This window comes from Rattus norvegicus, chromosome 3, assembly GCF_021556685.1.
Source record: "Rattus norvegicus strain SHRSP/BbbUtx chromosome 3, alternate assembly SHRSP_T2T, whole genome shotgun sequence".
In the NCBI taxonomy this organism is placed as follows: domain Eukaryota; kingdom Metazoa; phylum Chordata; class Mammalia; order Rodentia; family Muridae; genus Rattus; species Rattus norvegicus.
The window spans coordinates 11,674,251-11,687,727 of NC_141536.1; the positions used below are offsets into that span (position 1 = coordinate 11,674,251).

The 13,477-nt window shown below is 49.7% G+C and overlaps 1 protein-coding gene across 2 annotated transcripts in view; it reads left to right on the forward strand.

The window, feature by feature from the left end:
- Med27 (mediator complex subunit 27) overlaps nucleotides 1–13,477 on the forward strand; it is a 173,476-nt gene that overhangs the window by 142,054 nt on the left and 17,945 nt on the right. For both annotated transcript variants that reach the window (XR_015682809.1, NM_001106565.1), the window contains one exon: nucleotides 5,222–5,329. Coding sequence is in view for 1 of the 2 variants with exons in the window: in NM_001106565.1 (NP_001100035.1) it covers nucleotides 5,222–5,329 (108 nt within the window). In the remaining variant the exon portion in view is untranslated. The remainder of the gene's footprint in view (nucleotides 1–5,221; nucleotides 5,330–13,477) is intronic.

Here is a 13,477-nt window from a genome sequence, read left to right on the forward strand (position 1 = left end):
AATCCTCCTGGGAGAATGCCACCTGACAGGTAGCTGCTGATGGCCACTGTCCACCCAAAGCATGGCTGGCCTATCCAAGGCTGGCAGTGCTATCACTCCCAGACACTCTCCCTGTGCTGAGGAGACCAGCGGGAGGCTGCCTGGGACCTTCCCAAGTGCCCTCTGGTCCCTGCTCAGGAAGCATGGCGCTGCTTCTTTGACTATGTGCCACTTACACTCACTGTACCAACTGCCATAAAGTAGTAAGTGAGCTCTCAGGAGCGGTGGTGCTCAGTATAGAAAAGTGTTACCTTGGCAACAACAGGCATGCTTCATTACCAGATGGCATTAGCTTTATCTGTGGCACCCCATAGCCTCTGCCAAGAATCAGCCCATAGCCCCTGTCATGAGCGTCTTTGCTTCTGACTATGACAGCGTCGGCTGCATGTAGAAAGATGTCCGTGGTCCGTCTGCAGTGTATTGTATCAGTCCGCCAAAGCCAAGCCAGAAGCTTACACACTCCACTCACGGGAGCACCTGGCTCACTAGAGTGACACTGACATTAGAAAATGTGTCTTAGAATGTGCACGCAGCTCCGTCCTGAGGCCTGGTGTTGCCTACTCTGCATGCCGCATGCAGAAGGATGTGCTGTGGCACGCTGTAAGCTAAGGTAAGCATTGCAGCCTGCATCCTTGTTTGTTTGTTTTTTTAATTTCCTCAGCCGACCCTTCCACATTTCATTCCATTTCTGAACAGACAGGCATAAGAGACTGACTTGCCCTGTGTCCTTTGCTGTTGACCTGTCCTGCACAGCAAATGGTCATCACTGTGCTCTGTTAGATCTGGCTGGCCGGCCTTGTGGCAGCTTTGAGTCTTCCTTGCCCCGCAAGCTGGCAGGTGCTTTCTGCCTAGCACTCATTCATCAGACTCACCATTTTATTTGTCCTGGAGGGTAGCATCTACGGTCCCCAGCTTCCCTACAGCCCCACGTGTGGCTCGTTGGCCCGGACAGCGACTCTGGGTCCATCTTTGCTGCTGACTGGCTAAAACTATTGTTCCTCCAACAAACTCGAACGCTGATTCAGGCTGAGGAGCAGAAGCTGCTCCTGAGCCCTTCATCCACACCCGCCTTTACGGTGCTGTCCATCTGGGCATTGCCTGCTGGGCTCCTCCCAGTCCTACTCTGAATGAAGTAATTCATCCAGAGCTGCCAGGAGGCCAGCTTCACCACAGCAGAGTCAAGAGATGTGACTCAGCTTGGATAGATGTCACCAAGAGCAAGCTGAAATTCAAATGCCCTAACTGTGCCTCTCTAGCCCAGGTGAATACGGAGTCCTTTCTCACAGACTTCACAGGGCCTCATGGAAACGGAAAGATGGTAAAGCAGGGCAGTGCAGCCTACCCAGCACCAACCGTCCTCCAAGGGCTCTCTGTGGAAAGTGCAGGGTAAGCCAATCGGTGCTCCCTGGGGAAGCATCTGTGGGTGCAGGCCGTAGCTCCTCAGACCCTAACTTCCTCCACTTCTCCAACTAGCAAAGCAGGAGAGAGGCTCCCAGCTCAGGCTGATGGAGTGCCTCAGCTCTCAAGGCCCACACTCAGATCTTGGAGTGAGCTTTCTTAGTCCTTTCAAAGTGGCATTTAGGAGACCTGGTAACTAATCCAGCAGATGTTTGCTAGTGCTGGACAGCAGCTGTTCTCTCGACAGGAGGCCTGTCAGAGTATGGCCACTTGTCTTTTAAAGACATATACTAAAATAACAGTATTTACTGATACCGTTTTTGTTGTTTGGAGGGAAAGGAGGTAGAGGTGACACTAGGTGGCCAGGGGTTGGGTCCATAGGGACTTGGAGGGGTTGATTTTGTTTATTTTTTAGACACAATTTGAGTCCTGGGATTAAAACCATGCTCTTTGGGAGGGTGGGCCCTGGAGAGATGGCTCAGCAGTTAAGATTTCAAGTTTGGTTCCCAACACCCACAAAGGACGGCACATAACTCCAGGTAACTCCAGAGCTTGGGCATCTCACTCCTTATCTCTAAGAGTACCAGCACCGGACACACTCACACACAGATACACACACACAGATACACACACACACACACACACACACACACACACGCACACACATGCACACACAAAGACACACTCACATATTTTTTTTTCTCTATTCTTTTTTTCGGAGCTGGGGACCGAACCCAGGGCCTTGCACTTGCTAGGCAAGTGCTCTACCACTGAGCTAAATCCCCAACCCCACATATTTTTAAAATAGAAATTAATCTTAGAAAAAAAAACAAACTTGAAAGTCAGGCATGGAGGTTCACACCTATTTTCCATGTGGTCAATAGGCAAAAACAGGAGAATGCTGGGAGTTTGAGACTAGCCTGTGCTACAGAGTGAAACCTTGTCACAGCCCTAAAGTCCCCTGAGTTGTTATTGCTGGATTAGAGTAGCAAGGGAGTCAAGTTGTTGTTGCTGTTGTTTGAGTTCAGTAGCTCCCTTTGCTGACAAGAATGGAGTGAAGAAGAGCCACAGGCGTAGGGGTAGCTCTCGGGTTGGCACAACACTCCTCCAGAGAAGCTTGGTAGACTGTAATATTTGCCCCAGTAGTTAGAATTCTGTGGCTCTATCCTAAAATAGAAAGTGCCCCTTAGTGCTGAGAGGGCTCAGCAGGTAAAGGTGCTTGCCTCCAAACCAAACAACCTGAGCTCTGCCCCTGGAACTCACATGCTAGGAGACTCCCACAGGTCGTCCACTGACCTCTGTGCTCACACTGTGGCACTCATGCATCCACACACATAGATACACACAGTAAATAAGTAAGCTGTAACTTAAAACAATAATGTTGGGGACTGGAGAGATGGCTCAGTGGTTAAGAGCACTGACTGCTCTTCCAGAGGTCCTGAGTTCAATTCCCAGCAACCACATGATGGCTCACAACCATCTGTAAGTGTAAATGATGCCCTCTTCTGAAGACACCTACAGAGTACTCATATACATTAAATAAATAAATAAATCTTAAAAAAATAATAATGTTGACCCACATGCAGTGGTACTACGGTACCAGAAGTACCTGCTGCAGCCGTGTTTACAATAAGGAAACTTGGAAACCCCTTAAGTGTGTGGTAGCAGGAGAGAGGTTGAGAAGGGCCCAGGGTAGCCAATAGCTAGGCCAGGTAGCACCTGGCACTGTTTCTGAAGCCTGTGTAGCAATATGGAGGAAGGACAATGGTGTAACTGTCAGGATTTGGTTTGCAGATCCATACATTGATATGTGTCAGGAATATGAGAACCGTGGATCGGCTAATAATGTATGGACTCCCTAAAAGGCCAGCACTGGCAGCATGCTAAGGGAAGCGTGGGCGAGCAGGACCTAGATGTGGCTCCAGCTCTTTGGTGGTTTGCACTTGCTGGCTATGTGATTGTTTGGGGGCTGTCCTTCCTGGTGCTGCTGTGTGTCCTGGGTGCAGGAGAAGAGGCCATATTGCTTTGGGCACCGAGTGTGGGGCTGGTGCTGGGGGCAGGTGGAGTCTGCCTCTTCCACATGCAGGTGCCATCGGGCCCAGGCTGAATTCCAGCATATTCTAAGAAGGGAAAGAGAGACCCAGGACCTAGGCTCAGAGCCTCACTTAGCCCACTGCTGGCAGCAGGAGGGGGATAGTGCTGAAGAACGCCAAGACTTGTCACTGTCACATATGTTTGTTATATATATTTAAAGGAATTATCCAAAAACCATGAATGATGACCATCTTTGGTTGGAAAGACTGAGCCATTGTCTTCCTCTTGATACCCTTCTCCAGAAACTCACGTTCATTAAATCCAGCTGGAGTTGGGTGGTAGACGACAGTTCTCAGTTACTGAAGCTTCTGAGCTGCCCTTCTGTGTGGTGGGGGATGGGCCCTGGCTAGTCTGGTCTGCCTGCCCTGTAGCCTCTGCTTCTGCCCTGCTCTCCTTCCCTTCCAGGAGGCTCCAGCTGATCCTGCTTTTACGGTCCATTGGCATCCTTAAATAGTAATTCTGTGTCAGCTAGTGTAACAATATATAAAAGTTAGCACTCCTTAAATGTAAATAATGCTTCTTTGCTCTCTCTTACTGTACTTCTGCACAGGTAAGGCACACAAAAGATACTTCATCCCAGCACCATTAAAAAGCCAGGTGTCAGGATGCTCCCCAGTGCATAGAACTGCTCAAGGAAACAGGAAGGTAGTCATCAGAGAGGTAGAAAGCTGCAGGGGACAAGGAAACAAGAAGGGGATGCTTAAAAGTTGTCCCTGTGGACACTAGCACCAAGTTGGCCTGGGGAAACTAGGCTTGCTGTGCAGGCCAAAGTTTTCTTAAACCAGTAGGGTTTCCTTTCAGCAAATCTGAGATTTCTAGCCCCATCAGAACATCCAAGACCACAGGCTTCCACTGAGCTCTGGGCCAGGCCTGCCTCCAAGGTCTCACCTGGGAACATAGAAGGCGTGCATCCCAGCATTGCCGTCTAAGGAAAGCAATTCAATTCCTGTGAAAAACCGCATGCCCCTGCATAGCAGTGTCTGTCTTCTCTGGCAGTGTGGAAACCTTTTTAGATGTTTTCTCTTTGTGTTCAGGGTACAGGGGGTATTGAGACAGGGTCTCCCTATGTAGCCCTGGCTGTCCTAGAGTTCACTGCATAGACCAAGCTGACCTCACACTCTCAGAGATCTGCCTGCCTCTTCCTCCCAAGAGCTGGGATTAAAGGTGTGAGCTACCACACCCAGATTTTTAGGTGTTTCCTTTATCCATGATGTGCTTAGGTTCTGAGAGTGAAGTGCTGACTGCAGGTCTGGAGAGCACCTAGCCCTTTCCTTTCCCTCCACGTTCACTCGACATTGTTTCTCCACTTCCCACCAGCTAATGTAGGCAGCTTCCAGCAAGGGCTGCTGGGTGCCGTGTCTGCTCTCTGCACTGTATCCCACGTGTTATACTCATGGCCATGACACAGATCACCACAGTGTGCTCCCCAAGCCAAAATCAGAGGACCCAGCCTTGGAAAGTGGTAGAGCAGGTGCCCTATCCAACAGGTGGTAAGAGAGCTGCACTGGGTGATGGGATGGGCTAGGCTAGCATTCCAGTTACGAATGGCCATGGCTGGGTCTGTCAAGTACGATGAGGTTAAGCACCCAGCCTTCCTTCCATGTCCTCTGCTGCCTCACATCCTGCTCAGCTCTGTGTGACTTGCATGTTGACTCTGAGCCTTCACGTGTGTGCACTTGTGTCTCCACAGGTGACCCTGGGGAAGGTGTTGAAAGTGATCGTGGTCATGAGGAGCCTGTTCATCGACCGCACGATCGTGAAGGGGTACAACGAAAGCGTCTACACAGAGGACGGAAAGGTGAGTGGCCGGGGTCTTGGGGAGGGCTTCTTCCTCACTCTGTCCCAGAATGGAGTTCCAGGTGAGTGATACTGATAACCAGCAAATCAGCACTTGAGTGATCCAGACTAGTCAGCATGAAGAGGAATCCTTGACAAAAACTATTTCATTCTCTCCACTTGCTGTTTTAAACCTCTGCTGCTCACGGCAAGCCCGATGCCCTCACTTGAATTTCTAATTGAGCACCTTAGACCCCAGTTGCCTCATTAGACATGTCTTCTGAGGAAATAGATTTTTTTTTCAAGTCAGCCAGCACATCAATAGCCCAGGGTTCCACATTTTGCTTTTCTTAGAGCCGTGAGGAAGACTCAAGTTAGTTTGACACAACCCAGTGACACTCTCCTTGACTCTCACAACGGGCCCTTGGGAAGTCTCATCTCAGCTGCACACGGAATACCTCAGCAGGAAGAAAGCAGCTTCTTCCCACAGTGATCTGTCTCACAGAACACTTACTCTCCACAGCCAAACACTGAGGGCCTAGGTGACGAGGCAGGCGCTTCCCCAGGGGACGACTTTCTAGAAAGTTCACTCTAGTGGACCTGTACTTTCTTGAGTGTGCACTCTCCATCTGGCTCTGTGGAAAGCAGCAGAAGACACTAATGAGAGCTGGCAGCCTTCGTTTGTGTCTGCTCCCAAGCGTGAGGAGCACCTGCCCCGCAGACCCACCCAAGTTCCCCTGTCACTCTCCAGCCTGAAACACACTCCCCTTCCTCTCTTGGGATCTTTTGCTTTCCTCATTTCAAATGTTAACATTTCAATGTGTTTGGTAACAGTGATTGCCACTCAGTGGCCACATTACAATGAGAATAGACAGTTCTTAAGAAGCAGGTGGTAGCTGTGGCTCTGCCGGCGGCGACAGATGTTCTGGTGCTGTGCTAAGGTTAGCAGTGAACAGAGCACCCAGCATTCCCACGCCACAGACCACGGCACCAGAGGAGAAATTGTTCTTCCAAGTTCTCCGCCCGGTTTGCGTAGGTCTCCCAGTTGGTAGCAAATCATTTGTTGGGAGATGTCCTTTTTCTTTCTGGAAAAATCATACTAACCTTGAAGCAAGAGTGGAGAGTGAGTGTGGCAGTCTGGTGGGTGTGGCCTCCATGGGATTCTAAATTCTGCCTGGGTCAAGTGGGGTTTCTGATGGCTGTTCTACTCTTAGTGCACACCTCCCAGGAAGACTGGCCCCGGTGAGCGTGTAGAAGTTCATCTCCCTTGGGTCTTTTCAGACTTCAGGTTGAGGATGCTGTAGTCACACCTGGTCTGAAACCGCAGCTGCTCAGTCAGGCAGGGATTGGAGATTGAGAACCAACAAAGTCTGGAACTAGCACCAGGCTTGCAGAGTCACCACGTCAGGATGCAAACGAGCCAGACCCCAATGGTCCACAGTAACACATAGGGACACCCACAGCTACCACTGGTCAACACTAGTACTTTATGCTGCACTCAAGACAAGAAATTCTCTAAGGTCCCCCTTGAAGGCCATTCTAGTGGCCTGCTGTGGCCATACTTTGTTCTTTCCCATCTCCTCCTTGACTCCTCTTCCCTGGGTTCTCTCCTCCTCTGCCCACTCCCCTTAGCTGTTCTCAACCACGTTGCCCACACAGAGATCACTCCTTCTGTCTGGGCCTCTTCATCTCCCTATCTCGGATTCCTCATGTCTTAGCTGTTCCACTACCCTCCTCCCTGCTGCCCCTAAGGGTGGGCTGTCAGCAGGTCCTGGCTGTCACCTCTCGGAGCCCCCACACCCCAGGCTTCATCATTCCTGCATTTGCTGATCTGACTCCTGCTCCTGCTGACTCACAGGGAGGCTCCAGTCTCCCAGTATACTTGGGACAGCCACCCAAGAGCAAGAGGTTTTAGGTACAGAGCAGCCCATGCACCCAGGTCTAAGAAACCTTAGGTTACAGGTAGTTCCCTTCTGTCTTTCCTTTATAGACCCAAAGGTAGAGCCCACACACACAGTCTCTCACAAGTTAAGCAAGTGCTTCCTCCACCACTGAGCCATCCCCTCCCTCTACCGCAGTCAAGAAGTTAAGTTTAGACACTCTTAGGGCCTTTGGTTTGTGCAGATGCCTTATGAATGTCTTAAGAGGCACACATATATTTTCTCACAAGGTCACCAAGTTCTTTTGTAGTCCCAACTTTGTCCTCAGAGCATATTGTATCGGCAGCTTGTACAACATGCTTCTCAGGTCTGGCTTGTGGAACAGAATCCAGATACCTTTGCAAGATCTGACCTACCTGCCCCCATTTTCTTTTTTTTTTCTTTTTTTTTTTTTTCTTTCTTTTTGGTTCTTTTTTTTCCGGAGCTGGGGACCGAACCCAGGGCCTTGCGCTTCCTAGGTAAGCGCTCTACCACTGAGCTAAATCCCCAGCCCCCTGCCCCCATTTTCTGCATGTGTCCTGTCCACTCCCCTGCCTTGGTGCCTACTGTGGCCCTAAGCTGTTAGTCACATCTGCCTATTCTGACTTTCTCTAGGTGCTTGCTTTCCTACTCTACCCTTGGACTCATCTCCCCTCTCCCCTTGTTCCCCTCCCTCCCCCTCCTCATACTTTCCTCCTGCCAGCCCGCATCTAGTAACTTAACTGACTCAGTGAGTATAACTCTCTTGCACTCTCAGCCTGTCCTCTTGGCCATCCTTTTGCCTTGGAAACTGCTCTCAGACTGATTCACTGACTCACGTTACAGAACGGGGGCTGGAACCTAGTGTGGGGAATTGGCTTGTGTGAACAAGTCCTGTGACCATATCCTAAGGGTGGACCTTAGTGCCCGAAACAGCCTGGAAGCACTTGTGTGTGGGATAGAGGCTGACGGGATAGCCTGCCTGAGAGGCAGAACTGCTTAACTGAAATGGAAACATGAAGAATCAGGAAGCAGCAGGCAGTAGAATTATGTTATCAGACTAAAGGGACACACATGAGCCCATATACATAACCTCCTCATGAAAGATTGCTATTTCTCCGCTATTCAGCAGAGAGTGGGCATTTTGAGGGGATCTGAGGATAGCTTGTTTCAGAGTGTAGTGGGGTGCTGTCTCGAGCAAGGAGGCAGCTGTGTGTAGCCAGTACAGCAAAAGTTGTGTTATGCTGAGGATCACCACACAAGGTCCACACTAGAATTCCTAAGTACGGTCCTAAGCCTGTCTCCCCAAGGCTGCTCACCAGTGTGGCACATCTTAGCTGAAGATCAGCTCTAGCTTCTAACAAACATACCTTATTCGAGGGTCAGGATCCAGGGGGGGACTCTCCACCTGCAGGGCAGATCAAGGTGGTGTCTCCAGAAATGCAGAACAGAGCACAGTTGGTGTCGTGGGTTTCTAGGACTGTGTATGGTTATCCTGAGTGAGCAATGTCACTGGGTTCTGGGTCTCAGGTTCTCAGCTGCCTTGGATGTAGTGGGGATCCTGACTGAGCCGATTTTAAATGTCTAAAGGGCTTTTTAACTGTGCTCATCACAGGCAGAAACCTCTTGATGATCCCTTTTGCACCCATGTACATGGGCCCATGTAGCAGGTAGGGACCTCAAAACAAGACCAAGCAAGACTGACAAAGCCAGGCCTCAAGTGGTCGAGAAGCTTTTAGTGGGTCAGCCAGCCTGAGGCTGACTGCTCCTCACCATGTCATTAGTGCCAGTTTCTTAAACACTTTACAAAGGGAAGACAATGCACATGTCTAGTTCTGAGTGCTGAGCCTGCAGTGGGCACACTTGTGTCACACAAAGTCACAAATGTCAGCTTTGGAAAGCACCGTTGGAGCTCAAGGCCTGGTCTGCAAGACTCAAGAGTCCCTGGCAGTTCTGCTGTTGGGAAGTTGCAACCCTGCATTTGTTCAAGTGTTGCCGGTGTTCAGGGCTTGTTCTGCTTGTTCTGCCGTGGAGCTCCGCCTGGGGTGCACTGGATGGACTCAGAAAGCCTCCCATGACTCTAACCTCTTGCCCCTGTGTGGTTGTCCCCCATGTGCTGGTTAATACATTATCTTTAATGCTGAGGTAGTGGCCAGCCATCCCCTCCCCCACCCACACTTCCCAGGCAGCTTTTCCCACTTGCTCCTTGCTGTAACGATCACTAGCTTGATGCCCTGTATCTGTACCCAGGATGCATATTTTTGATATCAAGCGCCGGTACCCTCATTCCACTAAGAATAAAACTGCTGTTCAGACTTCCCGACCTCTCTTGGCTGCAATCAGGGAGAGGCCGTGACTCAGCATATTAACAGACAGGGTGTGGGAATACCTGGCCATTGTCCTGATTTCATACCATCCTGGCTGAACGGATGGAGAAAATAGAAGTGTCTCCATTGAATTTATCTTATTAGGGGATTTAGGTTATGTTAATGCTATAGCTTCATTAATTACCCCATATCAATAAAAAAGGCAGCTTTTAGCCTTCGAGCGGAAGAGAGAAGAAATGGCGGTATCAAAGGGAACCTTCAAAGACAGCCAGAGCTGTCTCCAGGGTAATTTCTGATCCTGCATTCTTCCCACTTCAAAGTTGGATGTGTGTGTGTGTTTGGGTCGAGGGGGTTGGGAGAAGCTTGAATCTGATTTCTCTAATAAGTGTTGGCATCAGCCCTGTTTGATATTAGATGCAGGGAACATTTTGATTTGTTATAGCCTTTGAAATTGTTCAGACGACCTTCAGAAAAATGGCCTCTTGTTACTTCTGGGGAAAAGGGTGAGCGCTGGAAAGGGGATGAATCCAGCTGGGCTCCTGTACAGAGGGCACCCCAAAGTTGTGCTTTCAGCAATTTTTTGGTAACAAATGCATGTCCTGATTGAAAGTGAAAGTTGAAGAATAGCAGAGGCTCAGTTGCTCCCCTGGGAGGCTTGTTTCCTCTCTTCCTCCAGACGGGCGAGCAGACCGAAGAAGGTGGCCACACAGAAGTTTGCCATGGCTCTGAAAACTTGGGCACTGCAGAGCAAACCCTCACCCATGCCCAGCTGTATCCTTAACCCAGATGGACAAGTCTGTCTTACAAGTCAGAGATCCCTTTAAAGGTTCCCGTTAGAGGTTGAGGCCCGCTCTGGCTTAGGGGCTTCTTTTGAAAGTGTCCATTTTAGATCATTTACAATTCTCTGTGTGTGCCGCCTTTTGAAATGAAATAAAGAATTGATAACTTTCTGATAAGCTGCCAGAGCTTTCGTGTACTGCTAAATGAATGTTAGCGGTGATGACTGGTGGAGCAGCAGGCCTGGCTTGGGTTTGTGAGGCTGAACTCTGCAGGAGCACCCCAGAGAGGTGGGGCAGTAACACTGTAGAGGGACCCTGAGAAACATCCCCTCTGAAGTCAAGCTGAGAGGCCAAGCTGGAGGCCCTGAGCCTCTGGACACAGGCCTGCTCCCAGACTGCCCACTCCTTAGCTGTGATGCTCTCTGAGCCTCAGTTTCCTCATCTGTGCATTGGAAGTCACTCTTATGCATCAACGCTGGAAGGGGGCCCTGTGCAGCAAGAGTAAAAGGTCAGCAAGGACAGGATGACCTTGCCGTTGGTGTCAGACCATGCTTTTAAGGGGTTTGGGGTTTCTGTTTTGTTTTTTGTGGTTTTTTTTAACATTTTGGTGTCTTATCCTCAGGACAGATATGAGCACCCCACTTATCTGCAGGGTTGCATTTCACTCCCCTGAAAATAGCCTCTGCTTTATCCACCAGGCTCCACGGCTGACTTGGCCCTTTCAAATCCTCAGACACGGCCCAGTGTTCTGAGGGGAGGTTCACTCTCTTCCTGACATCCCAGTTCCAAATAATGTCTTGTTCACTGAAGGTTTGCAGCTTCCGGAATGTTCCCTTTTTAATATTGCAACTAGCAAGAAAATGTTAACAATGCTTGCCTTTCAGCAAATAAGCGAGAGCTAATAAATGTTCACTGGGCACAGCCTTGGCTTCCTGAAATGAATTTCTGAGTCCTTCCTGGCCCTAAAGAGAGACAGAGCATTGACTCCAGAACTCATTTGAGGCCTTTCTCTGGCATAAACCTAGCAGAAGATCAAGTGTTTGCCATCTGACTCAGGTTCAGAGCAAAAGGGGAGCCATTGTCACTGGGTCCCTTTCTCAGCCGTGTGTGCCAGGTAAATGGGCTGTATTGTCCAGGGCTTTGCTGTTACAGATGGCAGAGTCATCCTCTAGCATTCTGACTGACTTATTTAACACTTCTGAAAGGGGGCACAATGAATAGGCAAGGCGGGTTTGGAAAACCCACAATTAGTTTGCAGAGTCCATTCCTAATGAAGCATCTGATCTTTTCTCTCGAGGGTTTTTTTTTGTTTGTTTGTTTGTTTGTTTGTTTGTTTGTTTTTTAGATTTTGTAGATATTAACGGTCCCTTAAGATACCTGTTTAAGTAAAGTCTGCACCTTTGAATGTGTGCAATTCCCATCTCCGTGTCTTTGTGGCTGGTATCCTTGCGGCAGAGTGCTGTGTGTGGTGTGAGCATGCAGGAGGTGTCAACAGTGCTGGCTGGAAATGAGAGAAGTTGCTTCTGAGTACGAGTTATGGATGCGGCTCTTTCTCAAACAAGGATTTAAAGTCCCTGTCATCATGATCTGGGTAGAGCTAAGATGTGCAGAGTCATTCCCACCACCATCCGCCATGCCCTCCCCCCAGTTCCCTGGGCAGTCTTTAAATGTTGCATTCCTTAAACCCTGGGCTAACACTGCACTGAGCTCACCTGAGCCTGACTCTGCCCACCCAGGCTGGTGAGGATCAGAATGGAGAATGTGGGGAACTAAGTGTGTGCACTCTTTTACCTTTATTTTGTCTATAAACGTGCATTCAGAGGTGAGAGGACAGCTTGCAGGAGTCGCTTCTCTCCTTCCACTATGTGGGTCCTGGGGATTGAACTCAGGTCATTAGGCTTAGCAGCAGGTGCCGTCTTCCACAGAGCCAACTGTCTTTGTCAGTTACCCTACATACTGTTAATCTCTAATGCCTGAAGATGTTTCAGATTCTTTTTCCCATCCATTGCTTTAAAGGAGACCAAGATTGAAATTTGATGTTGCTTCTCTAGGGGGTAATTTGGCTTTGGGGACATGCTGTTAGGAGGTCATGGGGAACTGGGAGGATATAGCATGGGTGGTAGTGACATAAATGGGTGCGTTATCACAGATCCACGTTATCTGCCAGCTCTGGAGCTGGGCTGTCCCTCTGCCCTCCACAGCCAGAGTTCAGCCATCCTGCAGGTAACCCTGACAGTCACTCTGACCTTTAGCATGTATGGTGGTCAGGCCCCTGAAACTTAACAAGAGACCAATCACAAGTGAAAAGGAACTGGAGAAAGGAGTGCGGGCCGGGTGCAACCCAGCTTCCAATTTCCAAGGACTCTTCCGAAAGCCACGTTTTAGTGTTTCCTTAGAACAGCAAGGACTCTGGAGTGCCACCCTCACTTCCTGTGGCTGAGAGGCATGTCGCCATGCAGATACTTCCCCTGCATGCAGCAGATCAATGTGACAACATACAGGCCTGAGCTGCCCCAGGGGCCAGACTTGCAGTCTGACCACCAGTCAACCCCAGAGGCAGGACCAGGAGACCCATTCACTTGGCTGTTTCGATTTGCTAGGCTCCTGACCTCATTATATTAAAGTCACCTGTCTAGCAGCTCTGGGACACAGAGGACTTCCTCACTTGTCATTATATGTGAGTGGCAGCCCAGCCCCTGTAGTCTCTGTCTTGGAGGAATTCTGGGTTTGCCATTCATCATTTGTTTTGAAGTCTTGAAACATGCAGCCATATTTGTAAGGGTTACCGTGCAAGCGAGGGAAACCAGAAATGGTGTTAGTTATGTATGAGACACTGAGGTATTATGCATGAGACCCCAATTGGGGGCGGGGGGCGGGGCTGAACTGGTTCTCCTGAGCTCCACCCACATCTCATCTGAGACCTCAAGCTTCCTTGTGTGTACAATCCAGTCTCCTTAGATCAGGGCCTCCTAACGCGGCCAGTTCTAGAACACTCTAGGAGTGCTGCTGAGAAACAGACAAGGGGCTGCCTCACAAAGCCAGCTCCAGCCCTCCCTCCAAACCCAATCAGATGGGAAAGGAAGGAATGGGTGATTATAAAGCCAAAACTCCCCAACAGTGGTGTGGCATGTCTCTGACTTCGCCTGCCCGTGGGACCCGTTTCCTC